General features: G+C 32.9%; 2 protein-coding genes across 2 annotated transcripts; both read left to right on the forward strand.

The window, feature by feature from the left end:
* The first annotated feature begins 610 nt into the window (after positions 1 to 610).
* Positions 611 to 8,887, forward strand: LOC139854071 (uncharacterized). The gene is made up of 5 exons (XM_071843395.1): positions 611 to 704; positions 6,489 to 6,844; positions 7,293 to 7,992; positions 8,199 to 8,245; positions 8,360 to 8,887. Exons 1-5 carry the CDS (start codon positions 611 to 613, stop codon positions 8,885 to 8,887), a joined length of 1,725 nt encoding a protein of 574 aa, XP_071699496.1.
* A 219-nt stretch (positions 8,888 to 9,106) lies between these two features.
* LOC139854073 (uncharacterized) lies at positions 9,107 to 11,520 on the forward strand. The gene is made up of 4 exons (XM_071843396.1): positions 9,107 to 9,521; positions 9,840 to 9,967; positions 10,060 to 10,417; positions 10,715 to 11,520. Exons 1-4 carry the CDS (start codon positions 9,107 to 9,109, stop codon positions 11,518 to 11,520), a joined length of 1,707 nt encoding a protein of 568 aa, XP_071699497.1.
* The last annotated feature ends 11,838 nt before the right edge of the window (positions 11,521 to 23,358 follow it).

A 23,358-nucleotide genomic window follows, 5' to 3' on the forward strand; every position in this document is an offset into this window, starting at 1 on the left:
TTTACACAAAACGACTATTAACAATAATCATGTTTTTGTAGGATCCCATAACTTTTCCTCAAAAGAGAGGAGAGACACACTAATTTTAACAGTCTGAGACATGAATTCACCTCATCACATTTCAAGGAGACACCATTATCAGCATCCTTCGTTACATGCTTAAGTGAAGTTATTTAGATTTATTATTTACCTACATCTTTTTTAATTACATGCATAACCAATTTAAGTTTTTTTTTTTTTTTTTTTTTTTTTTTTTTTCAAGATGGAAGTATAAATTCACCACCCTCAAAGACACCAAAATCAACATTGTTTTCAACACCGCAATCAACAACATCTCTCAATCATCACCTTCAGAGTGTATCAGCTTTAAATTACAGATGCTCAACCTCTAATGGTGTTGCCCAACCATCAACACCAACACCAACACATGCAGTTATTTATCCATTTAAAGATTTAACAAACTATTAAACCACCCAATCTAAATTGCAGTCCAAAGGTAATTATTAAACTGATACATTTGTTACTATAAAATAATTACATTTTGATCAATTATTTCTTTTTTCACAGACGCACCTTCCAAACTAATGGATAAAAGAAAAAATCAAAAATCATGTCAACGGAGGGTTGGGACGTGAGTGCACCTATCCCATTTGATATCAGCCCTGTACGTGCACCTGGTCATTCTAATCAACAAATAAAGGGCTGTAAGACCCAAATATTTACGGTACATAGAGTTAAATGATGTACGTATAGTGGGTGAGGCTTGGTATAAATTATTAACTGATAGACTGTTTTAAGCCTCGTGCGCGCCGCGCACACTGCCTGGCGACAGTTTTCTGTCTTTTTCCAATTAGAGTTAAATGAGGGGCTTTTTGGTCTTTTCACTTGGGGACGGATCTGAAGCCATATCAGCTGGTTTAGATCCAACTTTAGATCACTTTCACATCCACAAACACTCTCAACTATCTTAGAGAGAGAGAGAGTTCTAGAGAGAGAATTGGAGTTTTGGAGAAGAAGAAGCTCGAATTGATCAAAAGCTCGAGTATTAAAGTTGTTCACCTCGTTCCTAGCTACGTTTTGGTTGTTGTGGTAAGTTCTAACTCTGAATTTCATTGTTTGATTTTGATATTCAAGTTAGGGTTTGAACTTAAATTATTGAGAAACCCATTTAAACTCATGACGTGAATTTAGTGTTGCTAGTAATCGGGTTTATTGTTGTTGTTGGTGGGTTTTGGGTTAGAAACTGACATGGCCATGATTTAGGACTTGGAATTGGGTTTGATCACTAGGTTTGGTGATTATGGAAGTGTTGGAACCCATTTAGTGTATTTGAAAGACTAATTTTGAAATGAGTCAAAATTAGGGTTTATGGGTGATTTTGAGAATGATAAGTGTTTAACACTTATGATTGGCTTAAATTGGCATATTAGGACCATGGTCACTAGTGTTAGTGATTATTGGTTAATTTGGTGGCGTTTCGTGCTTGGAAGTGCGATAGGTCTAAATTGCACTAAGTGTCGATTTGAGTTGGTTTGTAAATCTACTCTAAGTGTGTTGTTTGTATTGTGATAATGGAATAGGTACTTTCCATTGGCGAGTTGCGGATTATTCGGTATCACTCTTCAAGACGACGAGGTGAGTGTTAATATCCTATGTGCATATGTATGTGTAGGATGGGTGCGGGTCGGGTGAAGTAGTCCTCGGTTATAGAGCTCACTTCACATATAGGTGGATTTGATGGACTTGTGTATAGGTCTAATTGGCACGGTTGTGCATTTTGGTTGACCACCTTTGGCGAGGTGCACACTTTGTGTGTACGTTATCACATGTGCTTGTGATGTGGACTATATAACCCCAATGGCGAAGGGCTGATATTGAGTTGTGAATTGAATATCCCTGATGATGTGGATTTTATAAATCCCGGGACCGTGGGTTTTGATTTGGGAAGTGAATCACGTGTGGATGCGGATTCACGATGACGCGTGTAGTTCGGTCATCTTATTGAGGTAGTTCGGCCAACCTCGATGTTGTTGTGTTATTGAAGATAGTAGTCTTGAAATGTCCCGTTCATATTGATTATAAACGTTCCATATTAATTGATTTCGTCGCGAGGTTTTGACCTCTATATGAGACGTTTTTCAAAGACTGCATTCATTTTTAAAACAACCATAACCTTTATTTTATCGATAAAGGTTTAAAAAGCATTACGTAGATTATCAAATAATGGTAATCTAAAATATACTGTTTACACACGACCATTACATAATGGTTTATAATAGAAATATATTACATCGACATATGTTTCTTGAATGCAGTTTTTACACAATATCATACAAACATGGACTCCAAATCTTGTCCTTATTTTAGTATGTAACAGCGGAAGCTCTTAGTATTCACCTGAGAATAAACATGTTTTAAACGTCAACAAAAATATTGGTGAGTTATAGGTTTAACCTATATATCAAAACGTAACAATAGACCACAAGATTTCATATTTCAATACACATCCCATACATAGAGATAAAAATCATTCATATGGTGAACACCTGGTAACCGACATTAACAAGATGCATATATAAGAATATCCCCATCATTCCGGGACACCCTTCGGATATGATATAAATTTCGAGTACTAAAGCATCCGGTACTTTGGATGGGGTTTGTTAGGCCCAATAGATCTATCTTTAGGATTCGCGTCAATTAGGGTGTCTGTTCCCTAATTCTTAGATTACCAGACTTAATAAAAAGGGGCATATTCGATTTCGATAATTCAACCATAGAATGTAGTTTCACGTACTTGTGTCTATTTTGTAAATCATTTATAAAACCTGCATGTATTCTCATCCCAAAAATATTAGATTTTAAAAGTGGGACTATAACTCACTTTCACAGATATTTCCTTCCTCGGAAATAAGACTTGGCCACGGATCGATTCACGAACCTATACATATATGTACATATATATCAAAGTATGATCAAAATATAATTACAACCATTTTTATTATGTTTTAAAGATTTGAGTGTATTAAGTCAGCTGTCCTCGTTAGTAACCTACAACTAGTTGTTCACAGTTAGATGTACAGAAATAAATCGATATATATTATCTTGAATCAATCCACGACCCAGTGTATACACGTCTCAGGCTAAATCACAACTCAGTGTATATATATTTTTGGAATCAACCTCAACCCTGTATAGCTAACTCCAACATTACTGCATATAGAGTGTCTATAGTTGTTCCAAATAATATATATACATGGGTCGATATGATATGTCAAAACATTTGCATACGTATCTATGGTATCCCAAGATTACATAATATATTAGAATACATGTATAATACAATATAAGTTTGCTAGGATATGATTTGTATAAATTTGTTAAACATTTCCCGTAGCTAAAAAGATCAAAAATATCCAATCTTGTTTTACCCATAACTTCTTCATTTTAAATCCGTTTTGAGTGAATCAAATTGCTATGGTTTCATATTGAACTATAATTTAAGAATCCAAACAGAAAAAGTATAGGTTTACAGTCAGAAATTTAAGTTACATGTCAATTACTAAAGAGGTAGTCATTTCCGTCGAAAGAACGACATCTTGATGACCATTTTGAAAAACATACTTTCACTTTGAGTTTAATCAAGATTTTTGGATATAGTTTCATGTTCATATGAAAAATCATTTTCTCAGAAGAACAACTTTTAAATCAAAGTTTATCATAGTTTTTAATTATCCAAACCAAAACAGCCCCCGATTTCACTACGACGGCGTATATCCGATTTTATGGTGTTCATCGTGTTTCCAGGTTTTAAATCATTAAGTTAGCATATCATATAGATATAGAACATGTGTTTAGTTGATTTTAAAAGTCAAGTTAGAAGGATTAACTTTTGTTTGCGAACAAGTTTAGAATTAACTAAACTATGTTCTAGTGATTACAAGTTTAAACCTTCGAATAAGATAGCTTTATATGTATGAATCGAATGATGTTATGAACATCATTACTACCTCAAGTTTTCTGGATAAAACTACTGGAAATGAGAAAAATGGATCTAGCTTCAAAGGATCCTTGGATGGCTTGAAAGTTCTTGAAGCAGAATCATGACATGAAAACAGTTCAAGTAAGATTTTCACTCGAAATAAGATTGTTATAGTTGTAGAAATTGAATCAAAGTTTGAATATGAATATTATCTTGAATTAGAAAGATAACCTACTATAAATAACAAAGGTTCCTTGATCTTAGACGATTACTTGGAATGGATTAGAAAGCTTGGAAGTAGACTTGCAAACTTGGAAGTATTCTTGATTTTTATGAAACTATACTTATGGAATTTATGAAGAACACTTAGAACTTGAAGATGGAACTTGAGAGATATCAATTAGATGAAGAAAATTGAAGAATGAAAGTGTTTGTAGGTATTTTTGGTCGTTGGTATATGGATTAGATATAAAGGATATGTAATTTTGTTTTCATGTAAATAAGTCATGAATGATTACTAATATTTTTGTAATTTTATGAGATATTTCATGCTAGTTGCCAAATGATGGTTCCCACATGTGTTAGGTGACTCACATGGGCTGCTAAGAGCTGATCATTGGAGTGTATATACCAATAGTACATACATCTAAAAGCTGTGTATTGTACGAGTACGAATACGGGTGCATACGAGTAGAATTGTTGATGAAACTGAACGAGGATGTAATTGTAAGCATTTTTGTTAAGTAGAAGTACTTTGATATGTGTCTTGAAGTCTTTCAAAAGTGTAAGAATACATATCAAAACACAACATGTATATACATTCTAATGAAGTCGTTAAGTCTTCGTTAGTCGTTACATGTAAGTGTTGTTTTGAAACCTTTAAGTTAACGATCTCAATTAATGCTGTTAACCCAATGTTTATTATATCAAATGAGATGTTAAATTATTATATTATCATGATATTATGATGTATGAATATCTCTTAATATGATATATAAATTAAAATATCGTTACAACGATAATCGTTACATATAAGTCTCGTTTCGTAATTCTTGAGTTAGTAGTCTTGTTTTTACATATGTAGTTCATTGTTAACACACTTAATGATATATTTAAATATTTTTATCATGTTAAATATAGTGTATCAATATATTAATATGATACATATATATTTAGTAGACGTTATCATAACGATAATCGTTATATATATCATTTCGAGTTTCTTAACTTAGTAATCTCATTTCTTATGTATATCACACATTGTTAATATACTTAGTGAGATACTTACTCATCATAATCTCATGTCAACAATATATATATATATATATATATCTATATATACCACAACATGTATTTTTTATAATTTTGTAACGTTCGTGAATCGCCGGTCAACTTGGGTGATCAATTGTCTATATGAAACTTATTTCATTTAATCAAGTCTTAACAAGTTTGATTGCTTAATATGTTGGAAACATTTAGTCATGTAAATATCAATCTCAATTAATATATATAAACATGGAAAAGTTCGGGTCACTACAAGTCTCGTGTGGATGTGGATTTACTAAGGCTCGTGTAGTTCGGCCAATCTTCATTTGGTATTGGGTTAAGGGGTTAACCTTGGGTGGTTTATGCTTTGTATATATATGGATATTGTTGTATTGTTGTGTTGTAGCTAACCCTCCGGGTGTAGCTTATTTGGCGTGGTACCTATCGTCGGTGTGCTTACTTTGTTGATATTTTTAGCTTGTGTATATCGATCGTACGGTATGCTTAGTTTAGCTTGCCTTTATGCATGGACTCCGGTATGTGCTATTTGTTTATTATTGTGTGGCGTGTCCATTTTATGCATATATATGTATGTAGTATATTCTCACTCACTAAGCGTTAGCTTACCCTCTCGTTGTTTACATTTTTATAGATTTGCATGGAGGCGGTGGCTCGGGTAAGCGTGGAAACTAGTGAACTCGCGTAGGTTGCTTTAGAAGATGTGCTTTTGGATTGATTAGGATTGGGTAGCGTATCCCCAATCGCCATGCTCGGTCTTAATTTTTGTTAAAACTCACGTGGTCGAAAGCTTGTATTTTGTACGAAAGTCGTAAAACGGCCGATGTAGGCCCGGTGTCGTAAAACTCATTTTATTATTGGAACGTGTTAGTCTTTACTAATATTATGTGTTGTGAAAACCGTTTCGTCTAAAAGTGTCGGGAAGTGGGAAATCTTTAAACGAAAAATGAAAATTTCAGACAGAAGCTGACCAGGCTTGTGCGCGCCGCGCACAAGCAGTGGAGCGTGCCGCACACCCTTCTGTCTTGTATAAAAAACAATAAAAAAATTCCTTGCGTATTCGGTTGGATAACGGGTTGGGTCGTTACAAGGGCATATCTAAAGGTGAAAATATTTCATTTACAATTTTTATTGATTATAATTGTTAGCTTATATATACATTATTCTGTCATTGTATTACACACTTTTTGTTACTAACTTGAATAACATATAAAATATACAGCTTACTATGATGAAGGTGATTTGTCTTACACGTGCTCAGCATGTGGAGCTAAATTGTGGAAAAAAGAAACAAAACGTGGTGAAAGTACAAAAGGTCTACCAGGAGCATTTTCTCAATGTTGTCTAAAATGTCGCATAAAACTTCCGGAGTTCACAAAAGAACCACATAAGCTTCTAATGGATTTATACACCAATAAACATCCAAAAAACAAACATTTTATCGACAATGTTAGACAATACAACATGGTCTTTGCATTCACATCCATGGGTGGAAAGGTAGACAATTCAGTTAACAACGACAAGGGTCGTTACTCATTTCGCATTCGGGGACATAACTGTCATAGAATGGGTGGTTTGGTGCCATCATCTGGTACCAAACCAAAATTTTCACAGCTATATATTTATGACACATGTAATGAGGCAAACAACAGAACAACAGCAATTGGGTACTTTAAATATACTTTGAAATTTAATTACATTTCATTATTATGTATTTCTTGATAAACTTTATTATAATAATACGTAACTACCCATATGTATTAGCTTCAAAATTTCTTTTTTTCAAAGGCAGAAATGGAAATGAAGCAAATTCTTAGAAAAACCAACTTGATACTTCACTTATACAAGAGTTGATGGAATTTCTTGACCGGTGCAACCCTCTTGTGAAAATTTATAGAATGGTGTGTGACCATTTTGAAGAAGATCAAAATAAGAATTTCAAAATCAAGTTGATTGCTAGAAGGCCCACTGATGGTCGTAACTATATTTTACCAACTGTTGGAAGTTGCTGCATTAATCGTTGGAGATATCGATTTGGAAATTTGATAAGAGAGATATAGTTGTCGATAGTAAAAAAGAAGGCTTAATGAGAATTAGTGAACTTCATCCACAATACTTGGCACTACAATTTCCACTTTTATTTGCGTATGCTGAGGATGGTTACCGACCAGATATTTATCACCAGGATATACCTGGCATAACCACTAAAAAACCAAAGAGAGTCATTATGCGGGAATTCTTCGCATACAAAATTCAAGAAAGATCACTGCCAACATTGTTACACTTAACACGTAAGTTGTACCAACAATTGTTGGTTGATGCTTACACCATGGTTGAGTCTGAGAGAATCTATTACATCAGAATGAATAAAAGAATACAAAGAGCAGATACTTTCTCAAACTTGGCAACTGCTACACTTACGGGTGATGTTGTAAATAGTATGTTGGGTAATCGGATCAAATTGCCATCATCATTTACCGGGAGTGCAAGATATATGATCAAAAACTATCGTGATGCTATGGCTTTATGTCGTGTTTATGAATATCCCGACTTATTTATAACATTCACATGTAACTCCAAATGGCCTGAAATTACTCGAGCACTAGAAGATACAGGCTTTAACCCAGAAGACAGACCCGCTTACCAATCAAGAATGTTTAAAATCAAACTTGACAGGCTAATGGATGATATCAAGCGTAACAGAATTTTCAGAAAGTTTACAACTGGTAAAAAGTTAACTATTTTCTATTGCCGACTACTTTTCCATCATAATCAATTCTCATTTTTTTAATTTTATAGGTTGATGCGTTATATATAGCAGATTATTGTTTAACTTCTCAAACATCATTGAAACTTTTACCAAAATAGACTTAAATATACAGATCGTCAGATACATGCTATTAATTTCCACTTTTTAATCTGTTACTTACAGTACCATTTAATGGATCTCGATATAATACTATGACATTATATAAAAATGTTACCTATCCTCACAACTTTACATATCTTTAACCACAATTGAAATAAAAATTAAATATTCGTTGTTTAATTTTTATGACTCTTACTGTTTAATTTCATTCATGTCTAATGCAGAATTATATACCATCGAGTTTCAAAAGCGAGGATTACCCCATGCACATATATGCATCTTCTTGGATGAACAAAACAAACTGCCAGAACCAGAAGATATTGATGAAATATATTTTAGCAGAAATACCAGATAAAGACGCAGATCCAGAACTTTATCAACTTGTGTCAGAGTTAATGATACACGTACCATGTGGTGAAAAAAATAATCCAAAATGCCCATGTACTGACATCGAAAATAAATGTACAAAACATTTTCTGAAGCCTTTCGCTGACGTTACAAGTGTAGATACAGATGGCTATTCGGTTTATAGGAGACGAGACAATGGTAGAAAGGTCTCAAAACAGGGTCATGATCTGGATAATGGAAGTGTTGTTCCTTATAATCCATTTCTACTTAATAAATATCAAGCACATATAAACGTTGAATGGTGTAACCAAGTTGGTGCTATTAGATACTTATTCAAATACATACATAAAGGAGATGATCGTGTTACTGCAGGAGTTTATGAAGAAGAAACTGATGAAATTTAACAATATTACGACTGCAGATATGTCTCTTCTTGTGAGGCAGTTTGGCGAATATTAGCTTTTGATATACACCATCGAAATCTAATAGTTATAAGGTTAGCTTTTCACTTGGAGGACCAACACTCAGTTATCTTTGATGAAGACGATTTGATTGAAAATTTACTAGATGCTCCTTCAGTTAATACATCTCAATTTCTTGAGTGGATGCTATGTAATCAACTGATGGAAGAAGCTCGAAATTTAACATACGTTGAATTTCCAACAAAATTTGTGTGGAACAAAGATACCAGAAAATGGACATCAAGGAAAAAATTCACAGGATCCATTGGGCGTATTCATCATGTGTCACCTCAAACCGGTGAACATTTTCACATAAGGATTTTATTGAACAAAGTCAAAGGGCCTACATGTTATGAAGATATAAGAATAGTCAATGGTCAAATATGTCCAACTTTCAAATATGCTTGCTATGAAATGGGATTGTTAGATGATGATCAGGAATACATTGACGCTATTAAAGATGCAAGTCATTGGGGCTCAGGAGATTTTTTAAGAGACTTTTTTTCTCAACTACTGTTGTCAGAGAGTTTAAGTAGACCAGAATATGTTTTCGAAAATCTTTTGAATACTTATCCGTGTACATCATTCATCATCACATATCAGGTATGATTACATTATCCTTTCAAAAGTTTATAGTAGCAGTTGACACTTTTTTTTTTAGTTTATCAATATTTAATTTCAGCTAACTCATTGAATTTACTCTTAACGACAATTATTAATTTAACCTTATACATTATATAATTATATTTTGTCTACACTAAACAAACAGTTAAAAACATATCTAACTCATTCAAAAATTATTAAATATTAAAAGAGTTGGCAGATATTTTTTTTATTTTACATATTTATGCAACTCAAAAAATTAATAAATTTAACAAATTCTATTATATTGCAGCTATTCAACCTACCAGAGAAATGCTACAAAACCTAATTCTCAAGGATATTGAAAAGATCCTTCAACGTAATGGTAAATCGTTACGAAACTACAGTTCAATGCCAACGCCTACTACAACAACCCTTGATGTCTGAAAATCCCCTAATTATAGATGGACTTTCATACGATATGTCTGCCCTTGACATAGAACATTTGGATCTTATTGCCAAACTCAATTCAGATAAAAAAACATGCTTATGACACCATAAAAACAGCAGCTGAATCAGACAATGGTGGAGTCTTCTTCTTACACGGATATGGCGGAATTGGCAAAACATTCTTATGGCAAACTTTGTCTGCTGCTTTTAGAAGTAAAGGTGAAATTGTTTTGAATGTTGCATCGAGTGGTATAGCAGCGTTGTTATTACCTGGTGGAAGGACTGCTCCCTCACGATTTGCAATACCTATTGATCCTACTAATGAATCTTTTTGCAGAATTCTACCTAATAGTAATCTGGCTGCACTAATCAGAAGAGCTAAGTTGATAATATGGGATGAAGCACCTATGGTGAAAAGGATATGTGTTGAAACCATGGATCGTTCGTTTAGAGACATATGCCGCACAATTAATCCAAATAGCATGGAAACTCCTTTTGGAGGAAAGGTGGTTGTTTTTGGAGGGGATTTTAGATAGGTATTACCAGTTATCACGAAAGGAAAAAGAGAAGATATTGTTAACGCAACATTAAACTCATCATACATATGGGATCATGTCACTATTCTAAAACTGTCAGTTAACATGCGATTATCTAACATTTCAGAAGGATCTTCAGAAGATGAAACTCAAAAACAACTAGAGGATATTTGAAACTTTGCTGATTGGTTGCTAAACATAGGTGATGGAACAGTAAACCCAACTGATGATGGCATTTCTGACGTTCAAATGCCTGAAGATGTGTTAATCACTGATACTCATGATCCAATTGGTTCAATTATTGCATCCATATATCCAGATTACTTGGATAACCTCGAAACTCCAACGTACTATCAACAACGAGCAATCCTCGTTCCAACACATGAAGTTGTTAAAATAATCAATGATCGGATGATGGAATCAATTGAGGGTGAAGCAAGGTCGTATCTGAGTTCTGACAGCATCTGCCAATCGGAAAAAGATGCAGACTTTAATAGTGAGTTGTATACAGATGATTACTTGAACAGTATAAACATTGGAGGTTTACCGAAACATCATCTGAGACTGAAAGTTGGCGTACCGGTTATGTTGCTTAGGAATGTTGATCAAGCAGGCGGTTTATGCAACGCGACAAGATTACAAGTGATTGAACTTCGAGATAAGGCCATTAAAGCTAAAATTTTAACAAGTACACATGTTGGTAAAATAAACGCTATTTCAAGAATGCTAATTGTCCCATCCGACAAAAGAATTCCTTTTAGATTTCAACGGAGACAGTTTCCTATTGCAATATGCTTTGCAATGACTATCAACAAGAGCCAAGGCCAATCATTAACCAATGTTGATTTATTCCTTCCTAAACCAGTTTTTAGTCATGGTCAGCTGTATGTTGCATTATCGAGGGTCACTTCCAAGAAAGGATTGAAGGTGCTCATTTTGAACAAAGATAATGAGTTAGCAAATACAACAAAAAACGTCGTCTTTAAAGAAGTGTTAAAACATCTATAGACCAAACTGTATAACTATATTGATACTTTAGGTTTATATTTGACATTATTTTCTGTATTCAGTTTTTTTAATTTCATAAAAATGTATTTCAGATTATTACAATCCAGACTATATTTATGTTTTCAAAACAATTGTCTGATCAGTTTATCAAATTTTGGTCATGTCAGCAAACATATGTTTCTCTACACTTTCTTAAATTAAACAAAGCATATGTATATAGTGCATATATAAGTATTTGAATTATATTACTAATCAAATTGTAACTAATCAGAAGAACATTGGCACTGATTTAAAATAATGTAAGCCTGTTTGATGTGTAAAAACAAATCGCCTAACTTACCTTTATATAGAATTTAATTAACCATAAGTCAGTTAAATGGCCAATATGTTTTTGTTGTTAAAATGTAATACCGTATCCTTTAATTAATATTGACTTGCAAACGAATATTGTATACGTGCAAACAATGATATTCGACTACAAAACATAATAAGTCAGACACTGTTAACGATTATGTTAACTAATTGTAAGGCCATCAAATTATTTAAGCCCAATCAAGTTAAAAGGCCAGTTAGTTATACAAATACATATACTTAAAATAACCCTAGATTACTATCGCTCTATCGAATGAATTCTTCCACAACCCTATAACCGTCATCCTCAACATAGCTTTCAATCATGTAAGTTTTACTCATTCGATTTCTGTTTAATGTTAGATTAGGAATTGTTTGAATGTCTATTTATATATGTTTTAAATCTACAAAAATATATACAACTAATTTGTACATATTATTTAGAAATACAACCCATCGGATTACATAATAATTATATGCACCAGTATGACCAGGATTATATATGAATGAAAAATTTATATTTAGGAATTACTCATCACAATATAGAGTCAAACTTCTATACCTATACAATATAATTAACTAGATACAAGTTTATAGTTTGTTTAAATTCAATATGACGTACAGTACTTTACAACTTTAATAAATCAATAATAACCAATAAAATATCAGTTAGTCTTTTGATATATATGTCTCTTACTTCAACATTTGAGAATCAATTGAATCAGATAAAACAATTCTGTATTCGATAAAGGTATTACTAATTATTTCTTTTACTAAAACAAATATCAAATGTTACAGATTCAATGGCTACAGTGCAAAACAAAATGCATCGACCGTCCTTCATCCACACATTATCCCGTCAAGATGATATATTAGTGGTATTGTTATTGTTTACTCTATACAAGCATAATATACTTATTATTATTATTTTTTTTTTTTTTTTTTTTTTTTGTAACTTACTTGTAATCTTGGATTTTAATACAAAACTTCTCTATTTTGTTACAGCCTCTGCCATTATCTTGGTTTCAAGAATATTATCAGGAGACGTTACCTGCACATAACGTTTGGCTACACACTTTACAAGGCTATAAGTCAGAAGTCGCTTTCAGCATACACGATCTCACTTTATTTCTAAGTGAAGGATTAGGAAAGATCAACCGATCTTAAAATTAAAATGTCTGATATTCTCTGCATTATTGCATTTGACAAAGGCAATTACGAGTTAGTTATTTATTCGAAAAAAATAATGGTTCCAAAGAATTGGTTCAACATCACTAAAAAATTGGGTGAAAATTACTGAACTTCAGCTAAGAATGTTCGAAAACGCCCATTATAGGAGATTCCCTTCATTCATGCAGATTCTAGATGGAACCAACGTTAATGTACTGGTATGTCGATTATTAAGTAATACGTCAATTTACATACAACATTCTTTGAAATCAAATTAAATATTTAACTTATTATTTTACAATTAATATTGCGATTTATTATTAAAACACATTGCCATGATACTTTTAGTCCAATACACTATTAATTTTTAATTGATTGATTATTTTCAACATTTATTTACATTTTTTTAATTTATGACAGACAATGGCTAAAAAATTCAAATCTGCATATAAGGGACGGGAAAGCCCGAAGGATCATGTGTTGTTTCACTATAACGGTACGTACAAAAAAAGATTACCCATATCTGTGATTCAAGAGAAGTTGATATTTGGAAGGCTGGCTGATGTTATGCGAGGTGTATACAAAATAGTTTATATTTTACAAGGAAATACTATTAAATACGATACAATTTTACACAAGTGATTTATTTATTTATAGAGTGGATATACCTAAACCTTGCTACAACACTTATAGGCAATGTACGTAATCGTACAGTAGTGTAGTTTTTAGTAAGTCCGGTTCATTCCACAGGGAACTCTAGCCAAGCTTAACGCTATATTTGTAACTTATAATTGTAAAAATACAAAAATATATAAAAGTAGTATTATTATTATAAAAGGGGGTTTTTACCGTTTAATGACCGGTTTGTCGATTTTAAAACTTTAGTCGCAGTTAAAACCTAATGTAAAATATTAAATATATAAAAGACTTAATTTAAAGCGTAAAGTAAATAACGATAATGAAATTAAGTGCGATAATTAAAAGTGCAATTAAATATGAAATAAAGGAAATTAAATATGAAATAAAGGAATTATGCTTATTTAAACTTCCGTAATCATGATGTTTGACGTGTTGACTTTAGTTTATTCCCATGGGTTAATTGTCCTTTGTCCTGGATTATTTGATATGTCCATACGGATTTGTACATAATAGTCCATCAGTCATAATCATAAAGTGCGGAAGTCTTCGTCAAATTATTCTTATTCCCGAAGTCAAATATTCCAACTAATTGGGGATTCGAATTGTAACAAGGTCTTAATACTTTGTTTAATGAATACCCCAGGTTATCGACTGCGTGTAGTCCAAGGTTTTACTACTTTGTTAACAATTACACCAATTACCCTTGAATGTAATCCACCCCCGTTTCAACAAGTCTATTAACTATTAATCCAATCCCGTGTCCGGTAAAATGAACAATTATTGGTATTTATAGATATCCCGCCCACTGTACCCAGTCAAGCGTATGTGGTTATATATAAATACGTCAAATTATAAGTCTATATATTAAATTAACGAGGTATCGTTTAGTTAATATAAAACTCATTAATAGCCCATAGTCTAATTTCTACAAGTGTCGTTCTTTTATCCAAACCCCAATTATGGTACAAAGCTCAATTACCCAATTTTAATATTTAGCCCAACATCACGATTACTTCGGCATTAAATAAGCATAATAATAACTTAGCTACGAGACATTAAATTAAAAAGGTTGAACATAACTTACAATGATTAAAAATAGCGTAGCATTACACGGACAGAATTTCGACGTACACCCTTACAACATTCGCTAACATACCCTTATTATTAGAATTTAAAATTAAAATTAAAATTAATATATATATATATATATATATATATATATATATATATATATATATATATATATATATATATATATATATATATATATATATATATATATATATATTATACGTTTGAGAGAGATAGATGGAAAGGATATATAAAAACTGATCACCAAACTGCGAAATTTATAGGATGTGGCCAGCCACCTACTGCCATGCGATTGCATGGAATTTGTTCTTCCAGGCCATGCGATCGCATGGCCACTTTTTCCAGCTCACAAAACTTAGTTTCTTTCTTTGCCGACGGATTAATAAATAAATATAATATATAAATAATTTTAAGAATTATTTAAATATTATATTATATTTATGTGCATAGTTGACTTGTAATTTTTAGTCCGTTGCGTCGAGCGTTGAGAGTTGACTTTGGTCCCGGTTCCGGATTTTCGAACGTCCTTGCGTACAATTTAATATCTTGTATTTTGCGTTTCGCGTCTTGTACTCTTGTAATTTTGAGACGTTTCTCATCAATAATTGGAACCACTTTGATTGTATTTTGTACTTTTGAGCTTTTTGGTCTCTTGCGTCTTCAAATCATCGAATCTGTCTTTTGTCTTCACCTTTTATTATTTAAACGAATATCACTTGTAAATAGAACAATTGCAACTAAAAGCTTGTCTTTCTTGAGGGATAATGCTATGAAATATATGTTCGTTTTTAGCATTATCAAATATTCCCACACTTGAGCGTTGCTTGTCCTCAAGCAATATAGTCTTGAAATAAAAACATACTAGAATCACTTCTTTATTCTTCACACTTTGTACATCAGTGATTTCTATACGGTGGTATAAACAATGATAGTAACGATGTGGTTTACAGTCCCACATGACTATAAAAATTTAGATCCTTTAGGAAATTGGATCTTTATGAAAACATTTGATCTTTTTGAAAATTAAATCTAGCTTTTATCCTAGATAAGTTTTCCGGAATAACCCTTCACCGGTGTTTACAAAATTATTTTTGTGGGTTTGGTGGGTTTCATATTTGAAAATTTTAGCTCAAAACTTGCGGTTTTGTGTCACCCACTTGCTAACCTTGTATTAGGAAAGCAACACATCCAGTATACTTGCTCCGTATATTACCTTTCGGTAAACTACCGTCCGGTTGTAAAGGAAAGCGTTGAACAAGCAACTGTTAAGGCAATGTCCCCTGACATGCTTTTAATTATGGTCTATAACGTGTCGGATGCAATTACTATCCTTGGTAGGAGCAATAGTAAAGCTCACCCTTATAATTTTTCGGTTTGGCACAAGGTCCTGTCTTCGACCATACTATGCAACCACCGTTCTTACGGTTGACACCCGATTTGGTTCAGGTGACCTAATGAATTCTAGGTGAATCCCTAGGATTTTACGTTCAATGGTAATGAACGCATTAAAAATAGGGTTTTCAGAAAACAAATCAGTTTGTAATTTTGATCAAAATATTTTCTCGTTCAAGCTCGAGTTTAGATATCATCGAATTCCATGAGTTTGTAATTCTCAATCTTTAAGGTCAATCTCTAGGATTGAGTAATATCAGGCTTAAAAGCTGATTTTTAATCTTTAAGGAGATTATCCTTTCTAGGGGTCTAATTCATTAGTCTTATCAAGCTAATTTGTACGGCGTCCTCCCCATTTTACGAGACAGATCCTCTCATGGTTAGGATAAGACTGACCACTTGGCGACCCTGTTTGATGCTGAGGTCCGTGGATTTCCTGCTGATGTTAGAGATGATTTTTCTAGATTTTTCGTCAACCTACAGCTGGTCTGGACGACAACTTCATGACCTAAATCAAGAAGCGCGTGTCTTTTTCGGAACACTTTACTTCCTTTTAATGATGGAATTGATTCATCGTGTAGATCCATCTTTCTTTCAAATATATTACAGTAAATCGGGTAAAACTGATTAGTTTAGTCTAAAGCAAAAGCATCTTCAGTTATTTGTACAAAAATATGTGATATATGTTCAAAATAACTTGGTAAATTTTTCCCACACTTGACTTTTATTTTTCTTTCTTTGCCTTTTTATTGTCCTCTATTCAATTTTAAATAAATTCTAATATTTTGGTTTGTTTCTCAATTTATGTCCTTTCCGAGGTAACAATAATTTCGGTGTTAACACCTAGTTTTATCGTTCATAAATATGTATAAACATGATTTTGAATTCATTTAATTGAAAATTTTGAAAATTTTTACTAGAATTGGGTAGTCAGTAGATAAGACTAGGGCTGTTGTTTATTATCAGAGAGCACTAGATTCTAATACAACTACTGCGTTACTAGTATTTCTAATGGTAACCAAGTGTTTAAATTTAAAATTTTAAAAATCCGAAAGAATTTAACCCCTTCCCACACTTAAGATCTTGCAATACCCTCATTTGCAAGAAATCAGTAACAATTTAAATTATTAAGGGTGATTAGCGTAGAAAAATGATTAAATTTGTACCAAAGTTTCCAAACATATTGGTGTTTGTTTTAAAAGCAAAGATTTTTTTTTTAAATACTTTAATTCAATAAGATTAAAAATAATGATAATAAAATTTCTCGTCCCTCCCTCGGGTAAAGCAATTTCGGTTCAACGACCTAGTTTTCAACTCACGACGAATTTTAAAAATCAAATTTTTAACTTAACGAAATAAAGTAAATTTTTGTTTTTAAATTCACACCAAACTTAAATTTAAAATGCATAAAATTAAAAATTCATATTTAAAATTTTAAAAATTCACACCAAATTTATATTATATTTTTGTTTTTATACATACAAACTTATATTAAAAATATTAATTTTTCAAATATTTACAAACTTAATTATATTGATTTTAAAAGTTTACAATAATAATTTAATATTAATATATTAATTTTAAAAACAAAGTAAAAATAAAATTTAAAATCTTTTTGGTCTTTTATCCCACTTTAATCAATCAAATATTATCAAAAATATACGCCCCTCTTTTCGGTAAAGTAATTTCGGTTCCATAACCTAGTTTAACTCATGATGAATTTTTGAAATATTTTGGTTTGATCGATTAAAGATATTTATACCTTAAGAATAAACGGTAAATTTCGCAGTGATGTAATAAATTTTTGTATGATATCAATAATTTCGGTCGCAAAACCTAATTTTATTGAATACCAATTTTATACTTTATAGCGAACGATTTAGTGTTTATTATCAAAAGGTTAAAAGCAATAAAATAAAAATAAAAACTGTACAAACTTACCTGTGAGATAGAATTCTCAGTGACCTGCTTTAGCCCACTCATAGGATAGTCGGACTAATTGGTTTTCCATAGCTACATAGGCATAACCTCGAGCATTCAACGATTTTTCTTCGAAACATATGAACGGTCCTTCTCTACATAAAGTAACGAACTCGATATTGGAATATGTCTGATTCGTCGGGCATTTTCCTTCGTGTGACCATTTTCCGCATTTGTGACATCTTTCAAGGTGTCGTGCTCTTCTTTTCGCTGCGGATTTTGATTTTCCTTTACCAAAATGTAACTTATTATGATCGTTCCTGAGTTCTTTTCTTACTCCGTCCAATTTGGCTCTTATTACTAATACCAGGTCACTCGGGAGTGTGTCATTATTACGTTTAGTGATCAAAACATGTAGCATTAGACCATGGTTCAGATCAAAGGAATTCTTCATCTCGTAAAACCTAAAAAATAAAAATTCAGAATGGGGGGAGAAGACTAGTTCTTTAGGGTCTGCTAGGGAAAGACCATTCGGATTCCATTTTCGGAAACTACACGAAAACAGAATATCTAACTCTAACAGAAATACATATTATCCTTAAAAGACTCGATTCTCCCCGCACTTAGTTAGCTGTGGTATCGAATTTGTGATTAACTTCGTTGTCAATTGTATCATCAACAACTTGTATATCTCTGACTTTTGCTTCAATCCATTTGTTGATTTCCTCCGTAACTTCCACAAATTCAACTAACATTGCCTTTTCTTTTGGCGATAAATTGGATACTAATCGGTTACATAACTTAAAGTTTCCCTTAATCCTAGCATCGTGAATCTGTTTATAAAGTTTCTTCGCTGAACTGTTAAAAACGGGTTCATCTAATTTCGTATCATCAATGGGGTTCTTTGTGATTGGTTCATCATTAAGTGTTTCTTCATCTTCCCCACACTTATTCGTTTTTATTGGTTTAACAGTTTTGGTTGGTGGAGATCTAAACTTTCGGTTCACAAAGGTGATCGATTTATCACCATCCCTAAGTGTCATTCTACCTTCTCTTACTTCAATGAACGCCTCGGTGGTTGCTAAAAATGGGCGACCTAAAATTAGAGGAATATCAAGGTTTTTCTCCATATTAATCACTATGAAGTTTGCAACAAATGTCAAACTTCCCACGTTAAATAGTAAATTATTTGCTATTTCAACCGGGTATTGAATGGTTAGGTCAAATGATTGAACACCTATTTTGGTTGGTTTTAATTTACCCATACCTAATCTTTTGTATAAGGAAAGAGGCATAATATTTGCACTTGCTCCTAAATCTGCGAGTCCATTATATACAGCACCATCATTAAGCAAGCAAGAAATGATAAATTCACCCGGGTCTCCTGCTTTTGTAAGTCGAGTTGGTTTGTAAGCCTTTTTAGGGTGTTCTTTTCTTGGTTCTTTCACTTCTATTTGAACTTCTTGTTCACATTTTTCTTCATTTCTTGGAATGGGAGGTTTGTATAAGAATTCTTCTTCATCACTCCAATTTGAATCCTCCCCATTTTTCAATTTTGATTTTTCATATGTTGTTGATAACATATTTATGTTTTCATTTTGAAGGTTTTCTTGGGTGGTGAAATTATGATTGACTTCATTGTCAACTTCCATCGGACCATGTATGTAATGTTTAACTATGTGACCATTAACTTTAAATTCAATCCCATTTGAATTTATTAATTCTACTGTTCCGTACGGGAAAACTCTTTTGACTATAAATGGTCCAGACCATCTTGATTTCAATTTTCCAGGAAATAGCTTGAATCGTGAATTGAAAAGAAGAACTCTGTCTCCTTCCTTAAATTCTTTTGAACTTCTGATTCTTTTATCATGCCATTTCTTCGTTCTTTCCTTATAGATTAACGAATTTTCATATGCTTCATGTCTTAATTCTTCTAATTCGTTTAATTGACTTAACTGTAGACGTCCAGCTTCATGTAAATCAAGATTACATGTCTTCAAAGCCCAAAATGCTTTGTGTTCAATTTCTACTGGAAGATGACATGCTTTTCCGTAAACGAGTTTAAAAGGTGTGGTTCCAATTGGAGTTTTGTAGGTTGTTCTAAAAGTCCAGAGTGCATCCTCCAATTTCATGGACCATTCTTTAGGATTTGATCCTACGGTTTTCTCTAGAATACGTTTTAAAGCTCGGTTGGTATTTTCAACTTGTCCACTTGTTTGTGGATGATAAGCAGTGGAGATTTTATGAGTTACTTCATATCTTTTAAGAACTTTCTCAAGTTGATTTTTACAGAAATGAGTACCCCGATCACTTATTAAAGCTTTCGGTGTTCCAAACCTTGTAAAAAGACGTTTTAAAAAGTTGACTACAACTCGTGCATCGTTAGTCGGGAGAGCTTGTGCTTCCGCCCATTTAGATACATAATCAATGGCAACGAGAATGTAGAGATTATTATGAGATTTTGGAAATGGACCCATAAAGTCAATACCCCAAACGTCAAATACTTCACATACTTGAATGACATTTTGTGGCATTTCATCACGTTGACTTATTTTTTCGGCCCTTTGAAAAGCATCACAGGATTTGCAAAGAAGGTGTGCGTCTTTGAAAATTGTAGGCCAATAGAATCCAGCATCGTAAATTTTTCTTGCTGTGAGCTGAGGCCCATAATGCCCTCCTGTTAATCCTGTGTGACAATAGTTTAATATTTGACTAGCTTCATCTCCGAATACACATCGGCATATTATTCCATCGGGACAACTTTTAAACAAATGTGGATCTTCCCAGAAATAGTATTTTATATCACTAAAGAATTTCTTTCGTTTTTGGTACGATAATCCTTTTTCAAGGAATCCACATACTAAGTAGTTTGCATAGTCTGCAAACTATGGAATTTCATTATAATCTATCTTCAATAGATATTCATCAGGAAAGTTGTCATGTATGGCCGATTCATTTAGAACTTCTAATTCAGGATTTTTAAGATGAGAAAGATGATCAGCGGCGAGATTTTCTGCTCCCTTTTTATCTCGAATTTCAATATCGAACTCTTGTAAGAGTAAGATCCAATGGATTAATCTTGGTTTGGCATCTTGTTTCGAAAATAGGTATCTAAGAGCAGAATGGTCAGTATAGACCACCGTTTTAGCTAGAACGAGATATGAACGAAATTTGTCAAAAGCAAAGACAATAGCAAGGAGTTCTTTTTCGGTAGTTGTGTAATTTGTTTGTGCTCCTTGTAACGTCTTACTAGCATAATATACAGGTTGAAATCATTTTTCAATCCTTTGTCCTAAAACGGCTCCCATTGCAAAAAGTCACTTGCATCGCACATTAGTTCAAACGGTAGATTCCAATTTGGAGTTATCATGATCGGCTCATTAGTGAGTTTTTCTTTAAGAATATTAAAAGATTTGATGCACTCATCTGAAAAGATAAATGGAGCATCCTTTTCTAGGAGTTTATTCATAGGAGTGGCAATTTTAGAAAAATCTTTTATGAAACGTCGGTAAAAACTGGCATGCCCTAGAAAACTCCTAACACCTCTAACATTGGTGGGATGTGGAAGTTTAGCAATTACATCTACTTTAGCTCTATCCACTTCAATTCATTCCTTTGAGATTTTATGTCCAAGAACGATGCCTTCTTTAACCACGAAATGGCATTTCTCCCAATTAAGAACTAGATTTGATTGTTCGCATCTAATAAGCATTCGTTCAAGATTAACTAGACATGATTTAAAAGTATCACCGAAGACTGAAAAGTCATCCATGAAAACTTCCATGCATTCTTCTATCATGTCATGAAAAATCACCATCATGCACCTTTGAAAGGTTGCAGGGGCGTTGCAAAGTCCAAATGGCATGCGTGTGTAAGCAAAAGTACCATAAGGGCACGTGAATGTGGTTTTCTCTTAATCTTCGGGTGCTATTGGAATTTGAAAATATCCCGAAAAACCATCAAGAAAACAATAGTAACTATTTCCGGCTAATCTTTCCAACATTTGATCAATAAAAGGTAAGGGAAAGTGATCTTTTCTGGTGGCGTCATTTAATTTTCTATAATCAATACAAACACGTCATCCTGTTACAGTCCTAGTAGGAATAAGCTCATTTTTTCATTTGTGATGACAGTCATGCCACCCTTCTTAGGTACGCATTGAACTGGGCTTACCCATGGACTATCAGAAATTGGATAAATTAAACCTGCATCTAGCAGTTTAATAATTTCTTTCTTAACAACATCTTGCATATTATGATTTAGTCTTCATTGGCGTTGCACATACGTTTTATGACCTTCTTCCATAAGGATTTTATGTGTGCAATACGAAGGACTTATTCCTTTAATATCATGAATCTTCCATGCAATAGCTGGTTTATGAGCTTTTAGCACAGAAATGAGTTGAGATTTTTCATTTTCAGTAAGAGAAGACGATATTATTACAGGTAATTCAGATTCACCATGTAAATAAGCGTTTTCCAAATGGTTTGGAAGTGGCTTTAACTCTAATGTCGGCGGTTCTTCTATCGATGATTTATATCGATATCTGTCTTCTTCTTTTAGCATTTTAATTTTTTCTGTTGTTGGTTCATATCCATTAGCCATAAGTGTAGCTAACATTTCATCTTCATCAATTGGTTCAGTTCCTTCTCCTAAAGAACATTCTCCTGTTCCTTGTAATTCTGGAAATTCTTCTAACAATTCTGCATGTGAATCTATAGTTTGAATATAATAACATGTATCATCTGCAGATTGCGTTTGTTGCATGGCTCTATCAACTGAAAAGGTAACACTCTCGTCCTCTATACTTAGGGTCAGTTTCTTACCGAACACGTCTATTATTGCTTTAGCCGTGTTTAAGAATGGTCTTCCTAATATGAGAGGAACTCGAGAATCTTCTTCCATGTCCAAAATAACAAAATCTACTGGAAATACTAAGGTACCAACTTTAACTAGCATGTTCTCCATTATCCCTCTAGGATATTTTACTGATCGATCGGCTAGTTGTATACTTATTCGTGTTGGTTTCAATTCTCCAAGGTCTAGTTTAGCGTATAGTGAATACGACATTAAATTTATACTAGCACCTAAGTCTGCCAATGCTTCTATTGAACTAAGACTACCCAGAAAACATGGAATTGTGAAACTTCCTGGATCTGATAATTTTTCTGGTATTTTATTTAACAGTACTGCAGAACAATTAGCATTCATAGTAACAGCCGAGAGTTCTTCCATTTTCTTTCTATTTGTGATTAGATCTTTCAAGAATTT

The sequence above is a fragment of the Rutidosis leptorrhynchoides genome, chromosome 6 (genome assembly GCF_046630445.1).
Source record: "Rutidosis leptorrhynchoides isolate AG116_Rl617_1_P2 chromosome 6, CSIRO_AGI_Rlap_v1, whole genome shotgun sequence".
Lineage (NCBI taxonomy): Eukaryota > Viridiplantae > Streptophyta > Magnoliopsida > Asterales > Asteraceae > Rutidosis > Rutidosis leptorrhynchoides.

What these genes read in the sequence shown, in the direction of transcription:
- LOC139854071 (XM_071843395.1), top strand. Translation starts at nt 611, where the DNA reads ATGTCAACGGAGGGTTGGGACGTGAGTGCACCTATCCCATTTGATATC. An exon ending in GTCATAGAATGGGTGGTTTG is followed by an intron (nt 6,845 to 7,292) that starts GTGCCATCATCT and finishes TAATCGTTGGAG; the next exon opens with ATATCGATTTGGAAATTTGA. An exon ending in TTTCAGAAAGTTTACAACTG is followed by an intron (nt 7,993 to 8,198) that starts GTAAAAAGTTAA and finishes TGTTACTTACAG; the next exon opens with TACCATTTAATGGATCTCGA.
- LOC139854073 (XM_071843396.1), top strand. Translation starts at nt 9,107, where the DNA reads ATGGAAGAAGCTCGAAATTTAACATACGTTGAATTTCCAACAAAATTT. An exon ending in TCTTTTGAATACTTATCCGT is followed by an intron (nt 9,522 to 9,839) that starts GTACATCATTCA and finishes ATTATATTGCAG; the next exon opens with CTATTCAACCTACCAGAGAA. An exon ending in ATGTGTTGAAACCATGGATC is followed by an intron (nt 10,418 to 10,714) that starts GTTCGTTTAGAG and finishes TGCTAAACATAG; the next exon opens with GTGATGGAACAGTAAACCCA.